Raw genomic sequence first — 24,502 nt, forward strand, 5'->3', positions numbered from 1 at the left:
TGGGTAGGGTAGAGCCTGCACGTCGTGGGCATGGGTAGAGTAGAGCCTGAATGTCGTGGGCATGGGTAGGGTAGAGCCTGCACGTCGTGGGCATGAGTAGGGCCTGAACGTTGTGGGCATGGGTAGGGTAGGGCCTGAACGTCGTGGGCATGGGTAGGGTAGTGCCTGAACGTCGTGGACATGGGTAGGGCCTGAACGTTGTGGGCATGGGTAGAGTAGAGCCTGAACGTTGTGGGCATGGGTAGGGTAGAGTCTGCACGTCGTGGGCATGGTTAGGGCCTGAACGTTGCGGGCATGGGTAGGGTAGAGCCTGAACGTCGTGGACATGGGTAGGGTAGAGCCTGAACGTCATGGACATGGGTAGGGTAGAGCCTGAATGTCGTGGGCATGGGTAGAGCCTGAATGTCGTGGGCATGGGTAGGGTAGAGCCTGAACGTTGTGGGCATGGGTAGGGTAGAGCCTGAACGTCGTGGGCATGGGTAGAGCCTGAATGTTGTGGGCATGGGTAGGGTAGAGCCTGAATGTCGTGGGCATGGGTAGAGCCTGAATGTCGTGGGCATGGGTAGGGTAGAGCCTGAACGTCGTGGGCATGGGTAGAGTAGAGCCTGAACGTTGTGGGCATGGGTAGGGTAGAGCCTGAATGTCGTGGCCATGGGTAGGGTAGAGCCTGAATGTCGTGGGCATGGGTAGGGATCGGGCTTCATTTTCCTGCCTGTGCAGGGCTCTACCATGGACCCCTTCCCAGTGACATGCTCTTGTTTTTCTGTTGACATAGCAGCTCCTTGATCTGGGGGAGGGGGGGTGTAAGTGTACGTGTGTACGTGTGTCTTATAGACAAACACAACAGTCACAAAAGGAGGCTGCCCACACCACGGCCAGATGGCAGTCATGGCGTCAGTTGTTGACATCACGAGTCCCAACACCTGAGTCAGTGGACCCCACAGGAAGACTGGCGCCATCAGAGCAGAAGGATGCAGTGACACACTGGAGACACTGAGGGACCAATGTCCTCCTACGGCTAGGGACTATAGGCTTAGTTACAGACCAACACCTGGAGGGAAAAGGCTGTTAGTCAGTCTGTTGTTAGCCTAGTGACTGACCCTTGATGACTCACCCCTATTCACCAGGGCCTACTGCATATTCACTCAGAGTACGACTGCTGATATAGGATCAGTTTTGTCTTTTACATAAAGAATTCATAATGAATATGATTTTCTCGACCGGTGGGGACCTGGTCCAAGATCAGCACTTCTTACCTGAGACTTTCTGTAAATACTCTAGCAGCACATTGTGTCTTGGGCCTGTATCAGTAAGGCAGCTGTTTAGGTTGTAACCAAAACAACAGTGTTTCTGTGAAAACAAATATAACAGGACAGCCTCTTGGTCCTACAGTGTTAAAGGGGACATGAAACAGAGTGTCAACATAACAGGACAGCCTCTTGGTCACACAGAGTTAAAGGGGGCAACAGAGCGTCAACAGAGAAACAATGAGGAAGTTCTGTTTAGTAAACAAGGACAACACCACTAGACCTGCCTGACCAGAGATGATATCATCCATCATCACATGTTCCTAGTGTTACACTGGTCTGGTGACCCATAACAAACACACACACACCACACCACACACAAAGTGAGGCGCGATACAACACTACAAAAAAAAAAGGAATTAAATCATCTTATAGCCAAATAGCTCCCTTCTGGACTGGGAATGAGGGCAAACACAGCCAATGCTCGTACGGGTTCAACATTTTGAAAGCTAAATTATGCATCGTCACACATGGTGGGGTAGAATGAGAGGTTGCAGTTGAAATGGTTCAGCATTAGCTCTGACTGATGGAGGAACAGGACCCAGTCTGTATAACTCGCCCTGAGATGAGAGTTGGCATAGTTTTTAAGAAACTATGCTGTATGGAACAAATGGTCAACAACATTTGCATCAAAATAACCAATGATGACAACCCCACTGAAAAATTAAAGAAATGAGCGGTTCTGGACACCAAACTGTGGTCTTCCTCTGGTCCACATTCTTAAAGGTCACTTCAATTAGAAGAGTATTACATTGGGGTTGCTGTGGGTACCAGTGTATAGTTCCATTAAAACCCCAACTAAAAGATGATCCTGAGGGAGTGGACTGGAATGACAAGCCACCTCCTGGCTCTTATAAGCAGGGTTATTGTTGGGTTACACACCACTGGTCATGGCCCGTGATGCCGTCCGCCCCGCTTCAGTCACCACAAAAAGGATCCCTGTCCCCTGAGCATAAAATATTCACCCGCTGCCTGGCTCTGCTCTGTTTGTCAGCTGGATAACAGAACGGGAGCCCTGGGTCAGGAATGTGGCACTACATAGGTACTGTAACAGACCTCAGATCAAATATTATTCAAAACCTTTCAAAATACTTGGGAGCCTTTTCTTGAGCCTGCCTGGAGTGGAGTTGTAGTTGGACAGGGTTTGGACCTTTGCAACTTGTCCTTTGTAGCTCAGTTGGTAGAGCATGGCACTTGTAATGCCAGGGTAGTGGGTTCAATTCACGGGACTAGTCAAGCTCAATCAAGCACAAGTTAAGTAACAGAAATATTTCAAATACTATTTGAACCCAGGTCTGGTACAGTAGTAAGGCTGAGGCCCACTCTGCCTCAGTCTCTGGGGTATCACATGACAGACAAACTAATTGGGCTTCGGTCACGGTGACTGCGATGATGTACCCTGCCCTGCTTGGCGTGCCTGCTGCAGCAGCTCACCCTTTCTACCTGTACAGAGGGAGGGGTGGGGCGGTTATTGTTTGGTAATACTTACACATAATACTTTAATTCACTAGCATTGGCTGCCGTAACCTAGACGGCTGTATAAATTGACAGTTGAGGAACTGCATGTTGTGACAGTCCCAGTCTTGGCACCAGTCCTGATTCTACAAGGCACGGGCGGTCTATCAATCTGATTTATTTTATTTTATTGTAAATGTAACCTTTATTTAACTAGGCAAGTCAGTTAAGAACAAATTCCTATTTACAATGACGGCCTACCCCAGCCAAACCTGGGCGACGCTGGGCCAATTGTGCACCGCCCTATGGGACTCCGAATCACAGCCTGATGTGATGCAGCCTGGATTCGAACCAGGTACTGCAGTGACGCATCTTGCATTGAGATGCAGTGTCTTAGACCGCTGCACCACTCGGGAACCCTTTTCCAGACTGTCACTGTCAGTATAGATGCAGGTCACCTCCAGAACTGAACTGAGCTGCACTACCTCTTGTAGTTTACATCAGAGTTTCTTAAGTTCTACTTCCTGCGTCCAGGTTGCTACACCGACATCCTGGTTACATGACTACGGTGATAGTTTCCCTGGTGGTATAGGTTAGATTCAGAAAGGTTTACCTTATGCAATCAAAGGTGTTATCACGTGCTCCACTAAGGCAGTTATTTATCTTTAAATTATGTGGGTAAAACAAAGCGCAAATTAAAAGTACGAAGCTCGGAGCATCGTAGCACCATTTGGTGCAAAAACTGGACTTACCCAGTTGCGGCCCACTTTTTGGAAGCAAACCACTCGATTTCATCCTTACGTTATATTGGCATCGAACATGTCACCCTCCCTAGGAGAGGGGGTGACCTCGACAATTTATTGTTAAAACGAGAGGCTGCCTGGATCTTTAATTTAAAGACCCTTGTTCCCTTCGGTCTCAACGTAGACTTTAATCTGAAGCCATTCTTGTGATTATTGTGATGTTGCTATTGTAAATGTTTGTAGGCTTATGTAGCCAAATTGTAGCTTTGATCGTATGCTATCCATTAATGACTTTTGTACGCTATTTTAATATATGAGAATTAACCATCGATATCAGGCCACACCCGGCCATGATTACAGACACCTGTGTGTGCCCTTTGACATTATATAAACTAGTCACGCCGCAGTGTTTGTCATTATGACATTACAACGTCATTAAACGTTGGATATTAGGTTATTACATTATTGCATCTGAGCTCCTAGAGTGTGCGGCTCTCCTTTCATTTTTCATGTGTTCTACTCCGCTAGCCAGTACCTCGCCTAAATAGGTGTGCGTATCTTTCGCCTCTAGGCTTACCTTATGTAACACACTGCATGGCAGTCAGGCATCATGCTATCAGACGGGCACAACAAACTGGCCATGACCTACTGTATACTAAGACCTAAAGAGCCATTTGACCTGTGTTTTGCCAGTTATTAAGTAAGGTTGGTTACACCAGCTGGTAATAACTGAATGTTTTGGTTATTCTGATTTCTATGGGTTATTCACTGACCATGTACTATGCCAGTGAATTAGTGAGGAAGGTCCACCCGCTTTAACAATGTTGATGCCAGGGGCCTTTGAGCCCTGTCTGGAAAACAATCTAGGGGAAAGACTACAATAAGCTATATGGTCTTACCTTGACAACAGGATGACCACCTGATGCAGCTTTGATCGCCCCTCTGCTTCCCTCCGTCTCGTAGTGCGCTCGGTGGTGGGCCTTGGGGTGCACCTCAACCTTCAGCTCGTACTGGCCAAACAGGTGGGGCAGGGGCCAGTCCAGGGGGGGCAGGGAGGAGGTCCTGGGGACAGACCAATACATAGACAATAAGGGTACTGATGGTTTGGATAACAACAAGATACAGATCACCTAGGCATTACCTCGGTGATCTATGGATAACAAATAGATATAGCCTATATCACCTAGCATTTATTGTCTTTGGGGAAGACATTACCTGTGAGCCGCTGTGACTACATAATCATCCTATGGATAACAAAAAGGCTCTATAATCAGATATGTAGGTCTAACATATTAGCTAGCAGGGGCAGGTTAGAGCTAGTTAAGCCGGCTGGATTCATTCAAACCTGCCTTGGCAGCACAGTACAGTAGCTCTGTTTACAAACTACTGCCAGGCCAGCACACCCACATGTCCTATTCTGAGAACTAAGAGCATTTACTTGTAAGATGAGTCAATTTTAGTATAGAGAACCACTCAACTATCGCTATTGTATTTGGTCAGGGAAAAGAAGTTGTGCTTTTAACATAAATATGCTACTGGAATGTAGGTTTGACTGCCCTTAATCAAAGAGAATAAGTACATAGAAGAACCAATGCAATGACACATTATGTATGGTAATATAAAGAAGTGAGAGCACAACAGGCTGTGCTGAATCATGACCTCTGGAAACATTGTGGAGGATCACACTAGGCCTACACTAGGTCTGAGTGACACACAGAGTACAGTGTCTAAATGGCTGTGTTCAACCCCATCAGTCAGACAGTGAATCATAGGAATTCCCACCAACATCAGGCTAACCATACTGGAATAATCACACTTGTAATAGGTCATGCAGGGACTGTAACTAGCAGTGAATCATGAAGGGGTTTTACACTATAAACGGTATATAGATGGATGGAGAGTATGGTTGTGTTGTTCAGCACTGTAGTATGGATGAGGCTGTGTCACAGGAGAGGCTGCAGGCTGATGGGGGTTTTCCCTCTGTATGTTTTTATCTATGTAGGGCACAATCATATTTGAACAGCTGCACTCAAAAATAAACACTCCATCTGTGCCCATCCACACAGACAAACTGTCTCTCTCAGTGGGTCTCTGGGTAGCTTGGCTGGTCTATGGCTCTATTGATCTAGAACCTACAGAGAAATAATGTTCTAAAAACCTATTTAGGCAAATGATTGTCAAAACTATTTAGGATGTTAGTAATTCATAATCTACTAGCCTACACACTGAATCTTCATAAAAAAAGACTTGGCTACATTGAGCCAGTTATAAAGACTTGGCTACATTGAGCCAGTTATAAAGACTTGGCTACATTGAGCCAATTATAAAGACGTGGCTACATTGAGCCAGTTATAAAGATTTGGCTACATTGAGCCAGTTATAAAGACTTGGCTACATTGAGCCAGTTATAAAGACTTGGCTACATTGAGCCAGTTATAAAGATTTGGCTACATTGAGCCAGTTATAAAGACTTGGCTACATTGAGCCAGTTATAAAGACTTGGCTACATTGAGCCAGTTATAAAGACTTGGCTACATTGAGCCAGTTATAAAGACGGGGCTACATTGAGCCAGTTATAAAGACTTGGCTACATTGAGCCAGTTATAAAGACTTGGCTACATTGAGACAGTTATAAAGACGGGGCTACATTGAGCCAGTTATAAAGACTTGGCTACATTGAGCCAGTTCAGGAGCTCTCAGTATGTGTTCCATACAGCATGATACAGGTGTTCCTGGTCTGTTAACAGTTACAGGGAGACACAGTTTGCTCTAACACAGCACTGTGCAGTACAAATGGAGAGAAATTAAACGTGTGTGAGTCCATGGTCTACGAGTAAGAATGGCCGATTAATTAGGGCCGATTTCAAGTTTTCATACCGATTTCCGATTGTTATGAAAACTTGAAATCGGCCCTAATTAATCATAGACCACACACACACGTTTTTTTTACACCTTTATTTAATCTTTATTTATCTAGGCAAGTCAGTTAAGAACACATTCTTATTTTCAATGACGGCCTAGGAATGGTGGGTTAACTGCCTCGTTCAGGGGCAGAACGACAGATTTTTACCTTGTCAGCTCGGAGGGTTCAATCTTGCAACCTTACAGTTAACTAGTCCAACGCTCTAACCCCCTGATTACATTGCACTCCACGAGGAGCCTGCCTGTTACGTGAATGCAGTAAGCCATGGTAAGTTGATAGCTAGCATTAAACTTATCTTATAAAAAACAATCAATCAATCAATCATAATCACTAGTTAACTACACATGGTTGATGATATTACTAGTTTATCTAGCGTGTCCTGCGTTGCATATAATGGATGCAGTGCGTATCGTTGCTCCAATGTGTACCTAACTATAAACATCAATGCCTTTCTTAAAATCAATACACAGAAGTATATATTTTTAAACCTGCATATTTAGCTAAAAGAAATCCAGGTTAGGAGGCAATATTAACCAGGTGAAATTGTGTCACTTCTCTTGCGTTCATTGCATGCAGAGTCAGTGTATATGCAACAGTTTGGGCCGCCTAATTTGCCAGAATTTTACGTAATTATGACATAACATTGAAGGTTGTGCAATGTAACAGGAATATTTAGACTTAGGGATGCCACCCGTTAGATAAAATACGGAACGGTTCCGTATTTCACTGAAAGAATAAACGTCTTGTTTTCGAGATGATAGTTTCCGGATTCGACCATATTAATGACCTAAGGCTCGTATTTCTGTGTGTTATTATGTTATAATTAAGTCTATGATTTGATAGAGCAGTCTGACTGAGCGATGGTAGGCACCAGCAGGCTCGTAAGCATTCATTCAAACAGCACTTTCGTGCGTTTTGCCAGCACCTCTGCTGTTTATGACTTCAAGCCTATCAACTCCTCAGATGAGGCTGGTGTAACCGATGTGAAATGGCTAGCTAGTTAGCGGGGTGCGCGCTAATAGCGTTTCAAACGTCACTCGCTCTGTGACTTGGAGTGGTTGTTCCCCTTGCTCTGCAAGGGCCGCGGCTTTTGTGGAGCGAAGTGTAACGCTGCTTCGAGGGTGGCTGTTGTCGTTGTGTTCCTGGTTCGAGCCCAGGTAGGAGCGAGGGGGGGGACGGAAGCTATACTGTTACACTGGCAATACTAAAGTGCCTATAAGAACATCCAATAGTCAAAGGTTAATGAAATACAAATGGTATAGAGAGAAATAGTACTATAATTCCTATAATAACTACAACCTAAAACTTCTTACCTGGGAATATTGAAGACTCATGTTAAAAGGAACCACCAGCTTTCATATGTTCTCATGTTCTGAGCAAGGAACTTAAACGTTAGCTTTCTTACATGGCACATATTGCACTTTTACTTTCTTCTCCAACACTTTGTTTTTGCATTATTTAAACCAAATTGAACAGGTTACATTTTTTATTTGAGGCTAAATTGATTTTATTGATGTATTATATGAAGTTAAAATAAGTGTTCATTCAGTATTGTTGTAATTGTCATTATCACAAATACAATTATTTTTTATTTTTTTAATCGGCATCGTTTTTTTTGGTCCTCCAATAATCGGTATCGGTTTTGAAAAATCATAATCGGTCGACCTCTAATGTACACCACATTATGCCTCTCTCTACAGTAACTAGCCTAACCACGAAGGCTAGCCTAACCTTCTCCGCTAGTCAAAGAAAGTCACTAACCATTGTCTATTGTTTCTTTATGTGCCCATTGTCAGGTCGTGGCAAAACTCAAATTGTGCTTTCAACAGGCCATGCTATGCCAGACAAACATGCCACACAGAAATGCCCTCCACTCAGCCCTCACATGGCATGCAGACCACAGACACCAAATAAAATCAATGTTAACTTGCTAAAGGCCAGGGAACTCAAAAAGAACTCAACAGAGTAGCAAAACATGAGTCAGTCAGTTTTTCCCAATACTCCATGCCTCTATCAGAAGCTGGGCAGCTGGCTGACTCCGGACACCATCAGTCAGGCTAAATGGGAGAAATGTGGTGGCTGGCTTTCTTTGGAGCCGGTTCACTGAATAAACTGATGTCCAGAGGAAAGAATGATATTTGAATAAAAATAGAAGCACGTGTCTCTAACATTGTGGTATCGTACCACTGGCATCTGTTCCCATGCGATTTTGAATCAAAGTAGGCTATAGGACAGCCTGTCCTGGTAGCCTAGATTCCCCCACAGCACATGGCAGAGGAAAGCCCCCATGAATATGATCACATTGCATGCTATAAAGATGTACTGCACGAGTCACAACTATTCTAAATAAAAAAGGTAGGCTTCTCAGACCCAGATCAAGTCTATTCCTGGACTTCGAAGCCATTTGAAGCCCTTTGAATTCATTGAAGGATTCTCCAATGAGCATGCTTTGTAGTCCAGAAGTAATCTTAATCTAGGTCTGGGAAACCGTCTCTAAAGGTTTAAGGCCTAAAAACAAAGGTGGGTGTAACAGTGGCTTGTCTCGTATCCTCCAATGCCACCGACATAACACCGGAAATGTATGTTTTCCCTGGCCAGCGGCCACAGTAACACAAGAGGGGTTTGGTAGCTAGGAAACCTGAGCGTTGTGGCGGGCGGAGGGAGCGGGTTGGAGCAGAGGTTAGCGTAACCTGGATTAGCATAACCTTTCTAGGGTATGCTGCTCCGTACGGCGGGGCTCTGGGGCTCCCAGTCTGGTGCTACCAGTCACCACCTGCGGCCTACAGCCGCTCCCCTGTACATCTCTCATTCTTTACTTAACTTTTATTTAACTAGGAAAGTCAGTTAAGAACAAACTCTTATTTACAATGACGGCCTACCAAAAGGCAAAAGGCCTCCTGCGGGGACAGGGGCTGGTATTAAGATAAAAAAGAAATAACAAAAAAAGAAAAATACAAAATTAAATAAAAATATAGGACAACACACACATCATGACAAGAGAGACAACACTACATAAGAGAGACCTAAGACAACAACATAGCATGGCAGCAACAAATGACAACACAGCATGGTAGCAACACAACATGACAACAACATGGTAGCAACACAACATGGCAGCAGCACAAAACATGGTACAAATATTATTGGGCACAGACAACAGCACTAAGGGCAAGAGGGTAGAAACAACAATACATCACGCGAAGCAGCCACAACTGTCAGTAAGAGATGGAGATAAAACTGTCCAGTTTGAGTGTTTTTTGCAGATCGTTCCAGTCACTAGCTGCAGCGAACTGAAAAGAGGAGCGACCAAGGGATGTGTGTGCTTTGGGAACCTTTAACAGAATGTGAATGGCAGAACGGGTGTTTTATGTGGAGGATGAGGGCTGCAGTAGATCTCTCAGATAGGGGGTAGTGAGGCCAAAGAGGGTTTTATACATAATCATCATCAACCAGTGGGTCTTGCGACGGGTATACAGAGATGAACAGTTTACAGAGATGTATAGAGTGCAGTGATGTGTCCTATAAGGAGCATTGGTGGCAAATCAGATGGCCGAATAGTAAAGAACATCTAGCCGGCTCGAGAGCACCCTTACCTGCCTATCTATAAAATACATCTCCGTAATCTAGCATGGGTAGGATGGTCACCCGAATCAGGGTTAGTTTGGCAGCTGGGGTGAAAGAGGAGCGATTACGATAGAGGAAACCAAGTCTAGATTGAACCTTAACCTGCAGCTTTGATATGTGCTGAGAGAAGGACAGTATACTGTCTAGCCATACTCCCAAGTACTTGTATGAGGTGACTACCTCAAGCTCTAAACCCCCAGAGGTAGTAATCACACCGGTGGGGAGAGGGGCATTCTTCTTACCAAACCACATGACCTTTGTTTTGGAGACGTTCAGAACAAGGTTAAGGGCAAAGAAAGCTTGTTGGACACTAAGAAAGCTTTGTTGTAGTAGAGTTTAACACAAAATCCAGGGAGGGGCCAGCTGAGTATAAGACTATCATCTGCATATAAATGGATGAGAGAGCTTCCTACTGCCTGAGATGTGTTGTTGATGTAAATTGAGAAGAGTGTGGGGCCTAGGATTGAGCCTTGAGGTACTCTCTTAGTGACAGACAGTGGCTGAGACAGCATATTTTCTGACTTTATATACTGCACTCTTTGAGAGAGCTGGTTAGCAAACCAGGACAAAGACCCTCAGGGACACCAATACTCCTTAGCCGGCCCACAAGAATGGAATGGACTACAGTATCAAAAGCTTTGGCCAAGACAATAAAAATAGCAGCACAGCATTGCTTAGAATCAAAGGCAATGGTGACATCATTGAGGACCTTTAAGGTTGCAGTGACACATCCATAACCTGAGCGGAAACCAGATTGCATACCAGAGAGAATACTATAGACATCAAGAAAGCCAGTCAGTTGATTATTGACAGGTTTTTCCAACACTTTTGATAAACAGGGCAAAATAGAAATTGGCCTATAACAGTTAGGATCAGCTTGATCTCCCCCTTTAAATAAAAGACACACCGTGGCTGCCTTCCAAGCAATGAGAACCTCCCCAGAAAGGAGAGACATGTTAAAAAGGTCAGAGATAGGCTTGGTGATGATAGGGGCAGCAACCTTAAAGAAGAAAGGGTCTAAACCATCGGACCCAGATGGTTTTTTGGGGTCCAGTTTAAGGAGCTCCTATAGCACCTCAGACTCCGTGTCCGCCTGCAGGGAGAAACTTTGTAGCGGGGCAGGGGAAAGAGGGAGGAGCATCGGGGCTAGTCGCATTAGAAGAGGTGGGAGATGAGGAAATGTTGGATGGGCAAGGAGGCATGGCTGAGTCAAATAGGAATCCTGACTTAAGTGGTGATTAAAGAGCTCAGCCATGTGCGCCTTGTCTGTAACAACCACATCATCAACATTAAGGGACATGGGCAGCTGTGAGGAGGGTTTATTCTCCAAGTCTTTAACCGAGAGAACTGCTCCTTAAAGTAACTAACTTTGGCCATCCGGATAGCCTGAGTGCACTTATTTCTAATTTGCATGAACGAGATCCAGTCAGCCTGAGTATGCGTGTGCTGAGCCATAAAGCCTTTCTTAGCCCCACTAAATGTCATATCAACCTGAATACCGGTATGTGAATATGTATGTCTATGGTTAGGTCTGAGCCCCCCGCCCCATGCCATGCCTCTGTTTCCTCCACCCCCAGTCTGTCTGAGGCTCAGACTCGGAGCCCTCCGCCCCATGCCATGCCTCTGTTTCCTCCACCCCCAGTCTGTCTGAGGCTCAGACTCGGAGCCCTCCGCCCCATGCCATGCCTCTGTTTCCTCCACCCCCAGTCTGTCTGAGGCTCAGACTCGGAGCCCCCCGCCCCATGCCATGCCTCTGTTTCCTCCACCCCCAGTCTGTCTGAGGCTCAGACTCGGAGCCCTCCGCCCCATGCCATGCCTCTGTTTCCTCCACCCCCAGTCTGTCTGAGGCTCAGACTCGGAGCCCTCCGCCCCATGCCATGCCTCTGTTTCCTCCACCCCCAGTCTGTCTGAGGCTCAGACTCGGAGCCCCCCGCCCCATGCCATGCCTCTGTTTCCTCCACCACCAGCCACTGAACACTGACAGCCACCCAGCAGACAGACGCCAGGACCATCTGTTCAGCAGAACACCTCCCAGACACAGCTTCTCTGACTGGAGACTAGGGTTGTCACGATACCAGTGTGGCGATACTACGATACCACATTTTCCTTGGTAAAAAAAATATGGTTGTTTACAAAAAGGTTTTATTTTCTACTATAGGACTGTTATGTCATAAGAAATTATGTCAGCTTCATTTTTGGTTTTCTTGCCACAATACTTCTGAGTATCGCGATACTGGTATCATGGTGACAACCCTAGCGGAGACACTTCCAGGACCTTCTTCTACAGCAGACAGGAGAGATCACCCCACAGTCACAGCACTCACTACATCCAACAGTGGAAGCCTACTCTAGTCCTAAAGACCTAATCATTTTATAAATAGTGGTTTATCCTAGATATGAATGTACTCTTGTAGCAGGGCATTAGACCACTATAACAAGGTACAGTGTTGACCCCTTTCTGGAAGGTGTCTCTGAATGGGCAGCCAGACTGTAGTGTTTCAGGAAGGCTGGGTTAGATGGTGGTGGTGTGGCCCCTCAGCCATATGTGACCTGTGCTGATTTATAGCGCTAGGGGCCAGAGCAGACAAACAAGGCTGAGACTTCATCTGCTGCACACATTGGGAGAGCAGAGAAGGGAAACTTTAACCCGCTCTTTCTGATAGAAGTCAGTGCGTCACGACGATCAAGAGCTTCTGGTTACGCCGATTTCCAGATAAAAAGTAAGTAAGTAAGTAAGAGTGTGTGTGTGTGTGTGTGTGTGTGTGTGTGTGTGTGTGTGTGTGTGTGTGTGTGTGTGTGTGTGTGTGTGTGTGTGTGTGTGTGTGTGTGTGTGTGTGTGTGTGTGAGAATGACGTCATGGGTCTTAAAGAGACAGCACAGACTTTTATCAAAGAAAAGTGTGTGAGAGAGAGAGAGAGAGAGAGAGAGGCACCAACAACCTTATGTTACACTGTTGTGCTACTTCAGACAGCGCCATCATGTCTCTGTGGCTCATTAAATGTTTCAGCCCATGTGGGTCTAAAGAAGTGACCTAAAATTTGAGCGCATTGGAGTCAAACCTACAGACACAGTTATACCGGTATAACCTACAGAATATTATACTAGTGCACCCCTGATAGGTGCAGACTAAGTGCAGGGTAGTTCCCCTGTTCCAATTCAATTAGGCTACATAATTGTAACTCCGGAGCACTGGATATCCGACTGCAAGCTCAAATTTGAGGAATGCTTGCCCAACTGTCCAAGACATTGCATAACCAGGAGTGAACTGTAATCTATTGCTATTAAACTTGATTAAATGTAAGAATCTTCCTTCATAAAATACTGGAACGAACAGTGTCTTAATGCTCTTATCGGGATCAAACAGGCTACTGAACATTTTGTTCATTTATCACTAATCCTATAAAGGTCCCATAAAGGTTCCTATCTGTACCTTTCATGTACTCTACCTTGACCTAGTAACACTAATGACTCTGATGAGTGTGTATTCATTCTAAATGCTGACTAAAGCTAAAGATGAGTTGTGATTAGTGTTGCAAAATATCTCCCTTGGTTATTCAGATATCCTGGTTGGAGGATTCCCTCCCTGCTTATTCCCTCCTGATTCTGGGAATTCTCCAACCAACATTTCTGGGAAAGTTTGTGGAATTTTCCAACTCTATCTGTGATTGAGAGGGCAGGTACAGGAAGTGACATACCTGAAGATGGGTGTGTGTCCTGGTTTGGGTTTGTTCCATGTGAAATGTGAGGGCACTGAGAGAAACTGTTCCCCTGGCCCGTCCTTCTTCAGGGAGTGCAGGGTGTCTTCCGAGGGAGAGTCCATGAGTGGGGACCCGTTCCCAGAGTCGTCCAGGCCCAGGTCCCCCTTCCCCCCCATGGAGCATGTCCGGTCCTGGGAAGTCTTCCTAGTCTTGGAGGGGACGTCTGCCTCGGAAGGGCAGCACTGAAACATGCCCATGGAGGGGCTTCCTATCCAGGTGTCCTCTGTCACGCTGCCCCTTGGGGACGGCTCGGGGGTGGGGATCGGGGAGTGGTGTGGGGACACGGAGCCCACCGGGTAGCAGATGTCTGCGCTGGAGTGGCGTCTCTTCCCGCAAGGTGAGGTGGGGCGTGAGGAGGGGCGGGACGGCGGCCGGGGGCTCAGCCAGTTCTCGTCGGTGACGGAGGTGCGTGGGGAGTGGCAGGGGGAGACTCGGGGGGACAGGGAATGGGAGGAGTGGGAGTGGTGAAAGGCAGGGTGGTGGTGCTGATGCCCAGCCCACAGACCCTCCTCCAGGACCCCAGGGTGAGGGGAGCAGCCAGGGGAGGTGCGGGGAGACCCCAGGGTAAACCTTGCGGCCGCTTCGTTCAGCTCAGAGTCCACGTCATCGTACACGTGGGAGAAGGACTCGCAGGACGAGGCGTCTGAGAACCAGCTCCTGGAGGACAGGGAGCTGCAGGGGGACGGGCTGAGAGTTGAGTCCCGGTATGAGTGGTCTAAGGGCAGGTACAGGTGGTCCCTGGACAGGGGCCGGTCCCCATGGTGGTAGTCCCCATCATTACCTCTAAGATTGTCCTCGTTAGCGTCCATCTCCTGCTGACAGCTGGGGGAGATAGACGTGATCTGGATGCTAGGACACTCAAAGGCTTTGGGAGGCCCCCCACCCCCACCTGCAGGGCTGGATTTGTTTTTATTGACATTGTCCTGGACCTCATAGTTGGGGTCGTACACCTTGTGGGACTGCAGGCGCTGATGGGGGGAGGAGCTGATGACTTGGGAGTGGGAGTGAGACTGCATGCTGCCATTGCGTGACTGGCCCATAGACTGGTTGTTGACCACGGACTGCTGGCCCACATTGAGGATGTAGAACGACGTATTGTCGTCAGGCTCCAGACCTGAAGAGGGAATGATGGAGAAAAAAAGAACCATAAGTCACCATCACAATAACCGCTCTATGGGCCATACAATACCTATTTGTATTATATGAGGAGGATGCTAATACTTGTGATCTGGCAATGCCTTTGAACTGAATTTATTTCAACAGAACATTACTTTTACCCCTATTCCTGTGAGATCTGAGCCACTGCACCGCCAGGGGAGTGATAAGGAAAGACCCAGGCAAACAGCTCCACTATCTCCCTGACTAACACCTTTAGTCAGGGAGAGAGGTGTGTGTGTGTGTGTGTGTGTGTGTGTGTGTGTGTGTGTGTGTGTGTGTGTGTGTGTGTGTGTGTGTGTGTGTGTGTGTGTGTGTGTGTGTGTGTGTGTGTGTTTAGACGGGCAGAAAGAAAACGGGCATGGGTCCAAGAGGGATAACCGATGAGCATCGCTCCTCAGGAAACAAATTCACACAACGGTGCATGCTCTCTCCTGTCATCACGGCAGCACCAGCACTCTAATAATACACATCGGCCCTGCCTCAGTGATGGTCTGGCCACACACAGGCACAAAGACAGGCACGCACGCACACACACACAAAGGATAGGTGGCTCACAGACAACAACCTATTGTACACCAACACCACTCTATTTGTAGTTATTGATAAACTGGCTGGACCTAACTGGGACACGAACACAGGACAGCGTCACTACACTCCCCTGGACCGCATGTCACGTTCTATTCGATAGTTCTGTTCAATATTAGGACTTAGTACAAAGATGAAGAGAATTTGCAATATTGAAACTATGTAACTTTTTGAAAATACAGTTCACTTTGAACTACTGTTGCAGCAGTAGTGTAAATCACTTAACATAGTTGTGCTGTGCTCTCCTGTAAAGTACAAATAACCTAACCAAAGGTGCACATAATCATGATATTTACACCACCAGTTCATGTCATAGGCAATGGGGGGTTTGAAATTATTGTTCGATTACAAAACACTTTCCGCAAAAAAGCTTGTTCTTCAAAACAAAACACTTTGAAAGGACCTTGAGAAGAGACACAAATCCTGTGCGTCAACACATTTAGGAAACCACAGTCTTCTAAAGCTAAAGATGAATGGAAATATCAGATTCAGACTGTAAAAAGGGACATTTTAGGAGAGGAGCAGCCTACTCAATTCTCTCTCTCCCACACTCACTCACTCCCTCACAGCAGTCTATTCATAGCTGCTTCGCACTGGCCCTGCCTGCCTGTCAGTGTCACAAGACTGCTGTATCCTGTGACGACAGAGGGAGACAGCATCTGACTGACGGAGGGATAGACGGAATGTATGCGGTGGTGTGTGTGTGGAGGAGGACAACAGAGCGGGTCAACAGCCTGCTGCACTGTGCCGCCTCGACCCTCCCCCCGAGCCCTCAGAGGAAGGACAAGACAACACACTAACAAAGACATGGCGTACAGTATGTGGGAGGATACACTAACTAAAGCACTGCTATCGGGCTGGATAGTCATACACTGTAGGCCTAGCTCTCCATAGCATCTGGAAAAACACACACATTTACTTTGTGTTGTTCCGTTACTTTCTAGTCAAGTTAAAAAAATAAAAATAAAAAGTAGTGTGGCACGGTATACTGAAACGTTTGTACTTTTCCGATACTAGAAGCTGAAAAACGATTTGGTACGAGAATTAGTATTACTTTTGGTACTTCTGTCAAATGTTTCTCACGGCGTCTACTGATTGAGAGAGGATCAAGTCTATCAGGGCAGTCCCCTTATAGCACAAGAGTACGCTGCCTCTAGACTAGCACTAGACTAGCTCTAGACTAGCCTGTCCTGAGGAACTCACTGGGAGTCTGGGCTGCATCACTACTTGCGCTGCACAGAAGTTAACACGCTTAAACGGCATGTAGAAATGTTGATTACTGTTCGCTAAACAATGTCCAAGAGCTACATAATACAACACTTTACAATGCAAGAAGATAACGTTACCGTTAACTTCCAGTTTTGTAGGCAAACTTTCCTTGCTAGCTTACAGCTGAAGCTAACATCAATTCACTACCCTAGTACTTTGTTTGTGATTACATGCAGTATACAAACCATAACGCAAAATATTGCTGATTTCAAAGCTTATTGTCAGCAAAAACTTTATTTATTCACTTAATCTCCCCCGCCTCAGTTTCTCCCAGTCAAGATAATTTTTTGCTCGAGCATTTGTCTCTCTCTCTCTCTCTGTGTGTGTATGACGTCATTAGTCTTAAAGAGACAGCACAGACTTATCAAAGAAGAGATTGCTTCTTCTATGCACATTTTGTTGATCAGTACAAAAAAATAAGTCCCAAATGGAAGGGAAACAGATTGTTTTTGTATCTGCAGTTCCATGAAATCAGTCAAAACAAGCTCAATAACTAAAGGCATGCACACATCCTAATGAATATGATTTCACCTGTATTGTAAATAGGCCTAGGATAAATCTTGATTACCCAGTTTATCAATAGACTAGAGATTTTCCATTCAAATAAATTATTACCATTATGTTGTCATGTAGTTAGTTATTTTTTTTACCAAAGCCAAATTGATTGTATGATTGTATAACTGACTCATTAATGCATTCGTTCAAAAATGTAATAACATCAAGTGCCATTCTGTGACTTTGGCTAATACGCCTTCTTTTTCCCCTTGGTGTCGTTTTGGTATTGAGATGGTATCAAGTATTGTGATAGTAAACTGGTTTTGGTATTGAGATGGTATCAAGTATTGTTATAGTAAACTGGTTTTGGTATCAAAATCTAAATACTGGTATCGTGACAACACCCTTCAAAAGGCACAGGATTGGACAGTCCTGGTAGTTTCCCACGCAATTCAATAAATGTAGTCAATTCAATAAATGTAGTCAATTCAATAAATGTAGCCAATTCAATAAATTGTCAATGGTAGAAATTGAGTTAGACAAACCTGTAAAGGCCAATACTTTGTGAATCACATTGCATTAAAGAAATCCATTGGGAGGTAAAAATTGAAAGTGGAAAACGATTCAGTTTACACTAGCCAGAAGTAAGCACTCAAAATACATTTGCCTGGGTATTTAAAGTGCAAAGAAGCCAATATTCATTGCCAAATGCATACATATTAAGAAGGGGTTACTTTCAAGGCAGGCATTTTCAATTGCATATTAATTAACAAGAGCGGGTCCACAAATACACCTCAGTTATTAAAGATCTATTGAATATTCTCTGTTTCCAAGAGCCTGCTGGAAAGAGAGAAAAAACTATCTGCTGACTGTGTTGTATGTGTGTGTGTGTGTGTGTGTATGTGTGTATGTATGTGTGAGCCACCTGTTGTGTTGTAAATGTACATCTCCCCCTCATTGAAATGCTGTTCTAAATGATTGATGTAGCATGGCCAGCCATCAATTAATACTCAACCCTACCACACTGCAGGCTGCCAGCTCAGTTCATTAACATCACTCACTCAATGATGAGAGACAAGACAGAGACAGAGAGAGACAGACAGAAATGGTCATCTCCCTGTCTTGTCTGTGACCACTGACAGAGATACAGCTAGAACAGAGTCAGACACAACACATGAGTTAATTAACAAAGGAAGCAGTGAAGCCATCTGATCTCAATCCAATTTGCCCAGCAGTGGGACATTAAAGATCTTCTGGTTCTTATGAAGGGCTCTTTGTTTTATTCTATCAAGAATAATGGACCACAATAACCGACAGATAGGGCCCTTCCCACTCTATCTACATTTCTAACAGATATGTTCATCTCTGTCACATGAAACTGTTCACATGTGAAGTGCCCTTTTGACAGTGGTGTTTTCCTGCTGATTGCATTATGAAATGAACATTCACGTGTAGCCTACTGCCTTGTGCGCATGGCTGCACTTATAATGTGAAGAAATAATAGTTTATTAACATTTTAAGATAAATGTTCTGATCTGTTGCATCAGACTCATTGCATTTGAATGTTGTTGTATTTATGTAGCATACTGGTTGTATGAATGTGGGATCTATCGTCCCACAACTGTCCCAGAGTCTGTTAGGAACAGGCTATTTCTTTCTCCACAAGCTGACCAATAGAATATGTAGACTAAACTTTTCTACTATAGTAGATTGACATTGGCTAGTGATTTTGCTGTTTGTTACTCGTCTTGTTGGCTGTGGAAAAGTAAATGTTATTCTAACATGTTCAAAGTGAACATCAGAATTTGTTAAGAAGGACCACATCATTGTTCTGTTAATATGAATGACCATATTCTAAATGTGATTTCTGTCATTCTGAGCACCGTGGGTGGACGCCCTAATCAGGTTACAAATTTGCATGGTAAATTAAAATGTCGCCGGTCAAATATCCAGCACCACATTTTCCTAACAGAATCCCTGGGGCACTTTCGCTACAAAAAGCAACATTTTTTGTGATAAAACCATCAGTAGAGTTGAAAATGCGATGGAAACCCATTCGGTACATGAGAATTTAATCTCAAAAGTTATTTTTATTTGCACTACATCATCACTCACAGCCTTTTACTCACAACAAGTCAATTTGATGGAAATATCTCTGGTGGGAAAATGTGGATCTTAGAATATTCGCATGAAATCGGTCGCCAACCTGATGGAAACATAGCTATTGTCAAAAGTCTCATCATTGTCCTACTTCCACATGGCATTGGAAAGGCCTGTGAAGTCTAACTGTACTGTATACAGCATATAGGCTACAGTCTGTATGTGAGTGAAAGTGTGTCTAAATGCTCTGCATGACCAGTCTAAGAGCTCATTAGGTGTATGTTTTATGATGTGGAAACCCTCTTGCTCCACAAGCTCTGCCAGCCTCCTCAGATGACTGATCTGAAACCCTCCTGTTAATGCCACGGTTTCATCTCACTGGATGGTCTTCTGGGGGAGGAGGGAAGGGGAAAAAGGTTTACAGACAGAGAGGGGGAGGGTTGAGAGAAAAATACAGAATGGGGGGGGGCTTCTGGGGGGAGGCAGGGGATAGACATGGGGGAGGGAGGAGTGGAGCGGGTGTGGACGGGGTGCTCACACCCCTCTCTGAGACCAGATTAGCCCACTGGACTGCCACTGAATACCTGGTGAGGGGGGCTCCCCTGGGGGTGTCAGACCCCCACCACCTGCTCTCAGGAGGAGAAGAGGGGGACGGAGGAGGAGAGGGGGACGTAGGAGGAGAGGGGGAAGGAGGAGGAGAGGGGGACGGAGGAGGAGAGGGGGAGAGGGGGAAGGAGGAGGAGAGGAGGACAGGGGGACGAAGGAGGAGAGCGGGAAGGAGGAGAAGAGGGGGACGGAGGAGGAGAGGGGGAGAAGGTAGTCGGGGATGCATGTGGATCAGACAGGTCTAAGAAAGCTGGTCAACATGACAACAACCCTCCTGTCCCTGTTTTAGAACCATTATATCAACAAACTATAATTAAAATTCCCTCACACACACACACACTCCGGCCCACGCACGTATGCACCCACACACACACCAACCCACATGCTCAAAGGTTGAATTAATGGATCTATGATTTATGACATTGACAGAGCCTCATACGAGATATGAGTCAGTCCTCTGGAAAAGTTCCTGGTAAGAGATGAGGTCAGATGAGTTAAACTCTCCTTTATCTCATCTGAACATCTCATAATCTAACCAGACAATGAATAGAAAGCACAGCTGCTTTACTCTACTCCTGGTCTGGCCTGGCCTGAGGCCCCTGCTCCTCTCCTCTCTTCTCCACTCCTGAGAGGCTGCAAGAGGATTGCGTCATACACAACTAAAAAGTGCCCCAACATCAGACTGCCGATCTGGTTAAATAAAGAGCCCTAAGAGGCTTTGCTGTTCCTAAGCTAATAATAGCTGGAAATCGCCTGGCAGTGGAGTTAAAGAGAAGTTTTGCTATAGGTGATGTAGGATAGGCTTCTCCGTGACACACCCCAGGGTCATCCATGTTGCATTGTCCACCATCCCCAGGCAACCTGACGGGCAGCCTCAGCTAAGAGGCCTCCGAGGGGTCTCAACCTGCCTCAGACATCACCTTCTCTCTGGAGGCCTGGGGATTCTCACTGGTCTGGCCGCCCACGCCTCTTCTCCTCTCCTTCCCCGGTACAGGCTCTCCTCATGGTCTACCCTGCCCTGGAGTGGGTCAGGGTCATCCGGTCATTATTACTGACACACATCTTGTCCTAAGAAACAGCCTCCGGTTATAGTAAGGGGATCTACCACTCTCTTGTTGACTCACTCTACCTCTCTCTCGCGTGACAAATTCATCACCATGAACTGTTCTTTCATTTACCCTTTTTCTCTGTGCTGCTACACCGGTGCTGTGTGTGCGTGCACTCATGCGTGCGTTAGTGCGTACATACAGTACCATTCAAAGGTTTGGTGTCACTTAGAAATATCCTTGTTTTTGAAAGAAAAGCAACATTTTTGTCCATTAAAATAACATCAAATTGATCAGAAATACAGTGTAGACATTGGTAATGTTGTAAATGACTATTGTAGCTGGAAAAGGCTGATTTTTCATGATAAACTTCGATTAGCTAACAACGTGCCATTGGAACACAGGAGTGATGGTTGCTGATAATGGGCCTCTGTACGCATATGTATATATTCCATAAAATCAGTTTCCAGCTACAATAGTCATTTACAACATTAACAATGTATAAACTGTATTTCTGATCAATTTGATGTTATTTTAAATGGACAATTTTTTAAAAACTTTTCTTTCAAAATCAAGGACATTTCTAAGTGACCCTAAACTTTTGAATGGTAGTGTGCGTGCACTCTACCTGTCCTCCAGAGCCACCTGCGCCACACAGGGCTCAGTCAGTGTGTGCGAGGCCTGGAGGTAACAGTAGTAACCTAACCCTGGATTCCCTTTGTGTATCCAGGCAGGTTGATTAGACACACGTCTCTGTTTAGACCCCCTGCACACTGGGCTTTGTGCAGGGCCTGGCTCTCCTTTCTACTCTCCTCAAGAGCTGCTGACTAACACAGAGCCAGGGGCTGGAACAGTGGGGGACTCATTGACTGAAGCAGGACTTGCATTGAGTACTATTAGCCATCCAACCACCTCTGAAATAACATAAAGAACAGTCCATTTCTAGCTCATCATTTCTGTTACTTACTGTAGTAAAAGACCGTCTATCTACCCTCAACATTTTGCAGCAGCTTTTTAATGATGCAATTGTATAACTATTACCGTCTGTAATAGCTCAATTACACATCGTTACACAATTATAACCATTATTCAATGGTTTGGATTTTGGTCAAATAATGCCTTGGATTTGATGCATCATCATTATCAGACAATAGTGACTCCCTGAACAACACATTTAATTACTTCCTTTCTGTTCTGCCTATCCAACAACTGAGCTGCCTGCCTGTCTGGCTGACTGACTGACTGGCCACCTGCCCCCATTTCTAAAACAGAGGCTGTGACGCACACGGAAAGCATACTGTACTGTATATTAGTGTTAGTAGGGCTGGCCTGGCCTACACCTGTGGCCCTCAAAGCTGACTAGAGAGGGGGAGGAGTGGGGATGCCTCAAACCTCCTGTTGAACTCTGTAGGTCGGCTACATGTGTGAGAGAGGGAGAGGGAAAGAGAGAAGGGGTAGAGAGACAGAGACAAAAAGAGCAAAGGAGTTATATAGAAATAGAAAATAGCTAAATATTTTGTTTTAAAGATGTTTTATTGTCACATAGAACGGATAGGTGCAGTGAAATGTGTTGTTTTACAGGGTCAGCCATATTAGTACAGCTTGAGAGCACATCGACAGAGCGACAGATTTTACTCAAACCAGCGACCTTTTGGCTACTGGCCTAAAGCTCTAACCGCTAGGCTGCTGCTCCATTTAGTGATGATCATAACTTGTGCAGTACAGCTCTAGGTAGGTCTAATCTACCATTTATTTGATAGATGATTTGACAGGATAGTAGCTTAGCACTGGCGGGACTTTGATGTTATTATTACTAGACCATACTTTTGACCGCACTGACGGTCTGAAATAGTACATCCGGCCCCGTCGAGGCTCAATGAACCTGACGGCTGGCTTAGCCAACGCTAACACATGTTTGTTAGATAAATAAAGCATCTCATGCTTAATGATAACATTAAAGGATAAACATTGAGAGAGTGGCCTAGTGGCCACCTGAATTAAAAAGCCCCCAGTGCAATAGGTTCACAGACAAAGGCTATTCATATAGCCTACTATAGCATTTAAACTCATTTTAGTTTACTTATTTAATCAGTTAATATAAGTCCCATAAGACAGGGAATTCCCTTTTGCAGAAATGTTATGTTACATTTTTTATATAGGCTTGGGTACTTCTATTTTTCAGATCACATATATTTATCCAGTTGCCTATGTACCAATAGGCTTCATACAGTCAACCGTGGCTGGTCACTGACTGTCAAACTACCCAGGCTGCATCCATTGGTTAACAGTGGTCAGGCAGTATGAGCGGTGACCCCTAGCTCCAGTACATTAGATGATTGTCCTTTGCAGTAGTGACGATAACACAGCCCAACAGCCTGCAATAACCCAGGGCAGATAGATAACATCAGTGGCTACTGCTCTGCTCACAGCACAACCTAGCCAGGGTGACATTTAAACAATATGCCTGTCCGCGCTGACTGTGCATGCGCCTGATCCAGAGAAAGAGAGGGGGGAGGGGGGAAAGACAGGGGGAGAGCTAGGGAGAGGGAGGAGTGAAAGCAAGGGAGACAGAGCAGAGAAATACTGTGTGGGAGTGAGAGTAAAACTGTGACTGTGTACATGACAGAAATCTGCATTGACATTTGTAAACTGTGAGTCTGGTAAAGAGCAGAGACTGAACTAAATAGGTATATGATCTAACTGCCAAAATACAGTGAAAGGATGGGGTGGCCCCAGAATGTGTGCACACACCTCTTAGTGCTAAGTAATCACATTGAATTTCAACTACAATATTTGTTTGTCTCCTATAAATAAAACTCAACACACAGTCAGTTGGAAAACAACTTGAAGGTGGACCTGAGTAGATGAAGACGAAGGCCTACTGCATTAGGAGTCCTTCACTAACTCAGCATCCCTTAGGGTCTCTGGGCTGAGACAACATTTAACAGACTCATATCATAATATGTATTATTTATCATACAGTATAATAGGAATATAATATGTAATATCATCATAATAATGTATGTAACATCCTTCTCCTCCACTCCCCTCTCCTCCCCAGTCACAGTCCCTAGTGATGATGTCCCTCCTCTCAGGTTAATTACACAACTGTAACAGCAGCAGTAAGCTGCTGGCTCTTAGAGTAAATTGTGCAACCATGGAGTGGAGAAGGAAGAGGTGGACCTTCGGGACCGTAAGAAGGAAGTGCAGTGTCCCTGGGTGGAGATATGGCCGTGCTGCCTCTGTCTGGGGGCTTGTGAAGTGGATGGGAACCCTTGCACACTCACCGAGATCTTTCTCTGCACACTCACAAGGCCATGTTAAATGCCAGAGGGTAGATAGACAAACTGACATTTATATTTCACATTAGCTTCGTCAAGGCTATTTCTATTTAATTACCAAAGCCCCCCTCTCCACTAGACACTACACAGAC

The 24,502-nt window shown here is 45.3% G+C and overlaps 1 protein-coding gene across 4 annotated transcripts in view; it reads right to left on the reverse strand.

The window, feature by feature from the left end:
- Window positions 1–24,502, reverse strand: part of LOC139563281 (nuclear factor of activated T-cells, cytoplasmic 3-like) — an 81,002-nt gene that overhangs the window by 48,206 nt on the left and 8,294 nt on the right. For all 4 annotated transcript variants that reach the window (XR_011672523.1, XM_071381828.1, XM_071381827.1 and 1 more), the window contains exons 2-3: window positions 13,748–14,924; window positions 4,405–4,567 (exon numbers count right to left, since the gene is read on the reverse strand). Coding sequence is in view for 3 of the 4 variants with exons in the window: in XM_071381828.1 (XP_071237929.1) it covers window positions 4,405–4,567; window positions 13,748–14,924 (1,340 nt within the window). In the remaining variant the exon portion in view is untranslated. The remainder of the gene's footprint in view (window positions 1–4,404; window positions 4,568–13,747; window positions 14,925–24,502) is intronic.

This window comes from Salvelinus alpinus, chromosome 33, assembly GCF_045679555.1.
Source record: "Salvelinus alpinus chromosome 33, SLU_Salpinus.1, whole genome shotgun sequence".
NCBI lineage: Eukaryota > Metazoa > Chordata > Actinopteri > Salmoniformes > Salmonidae > Salvelinus > Salvelinus alpinus.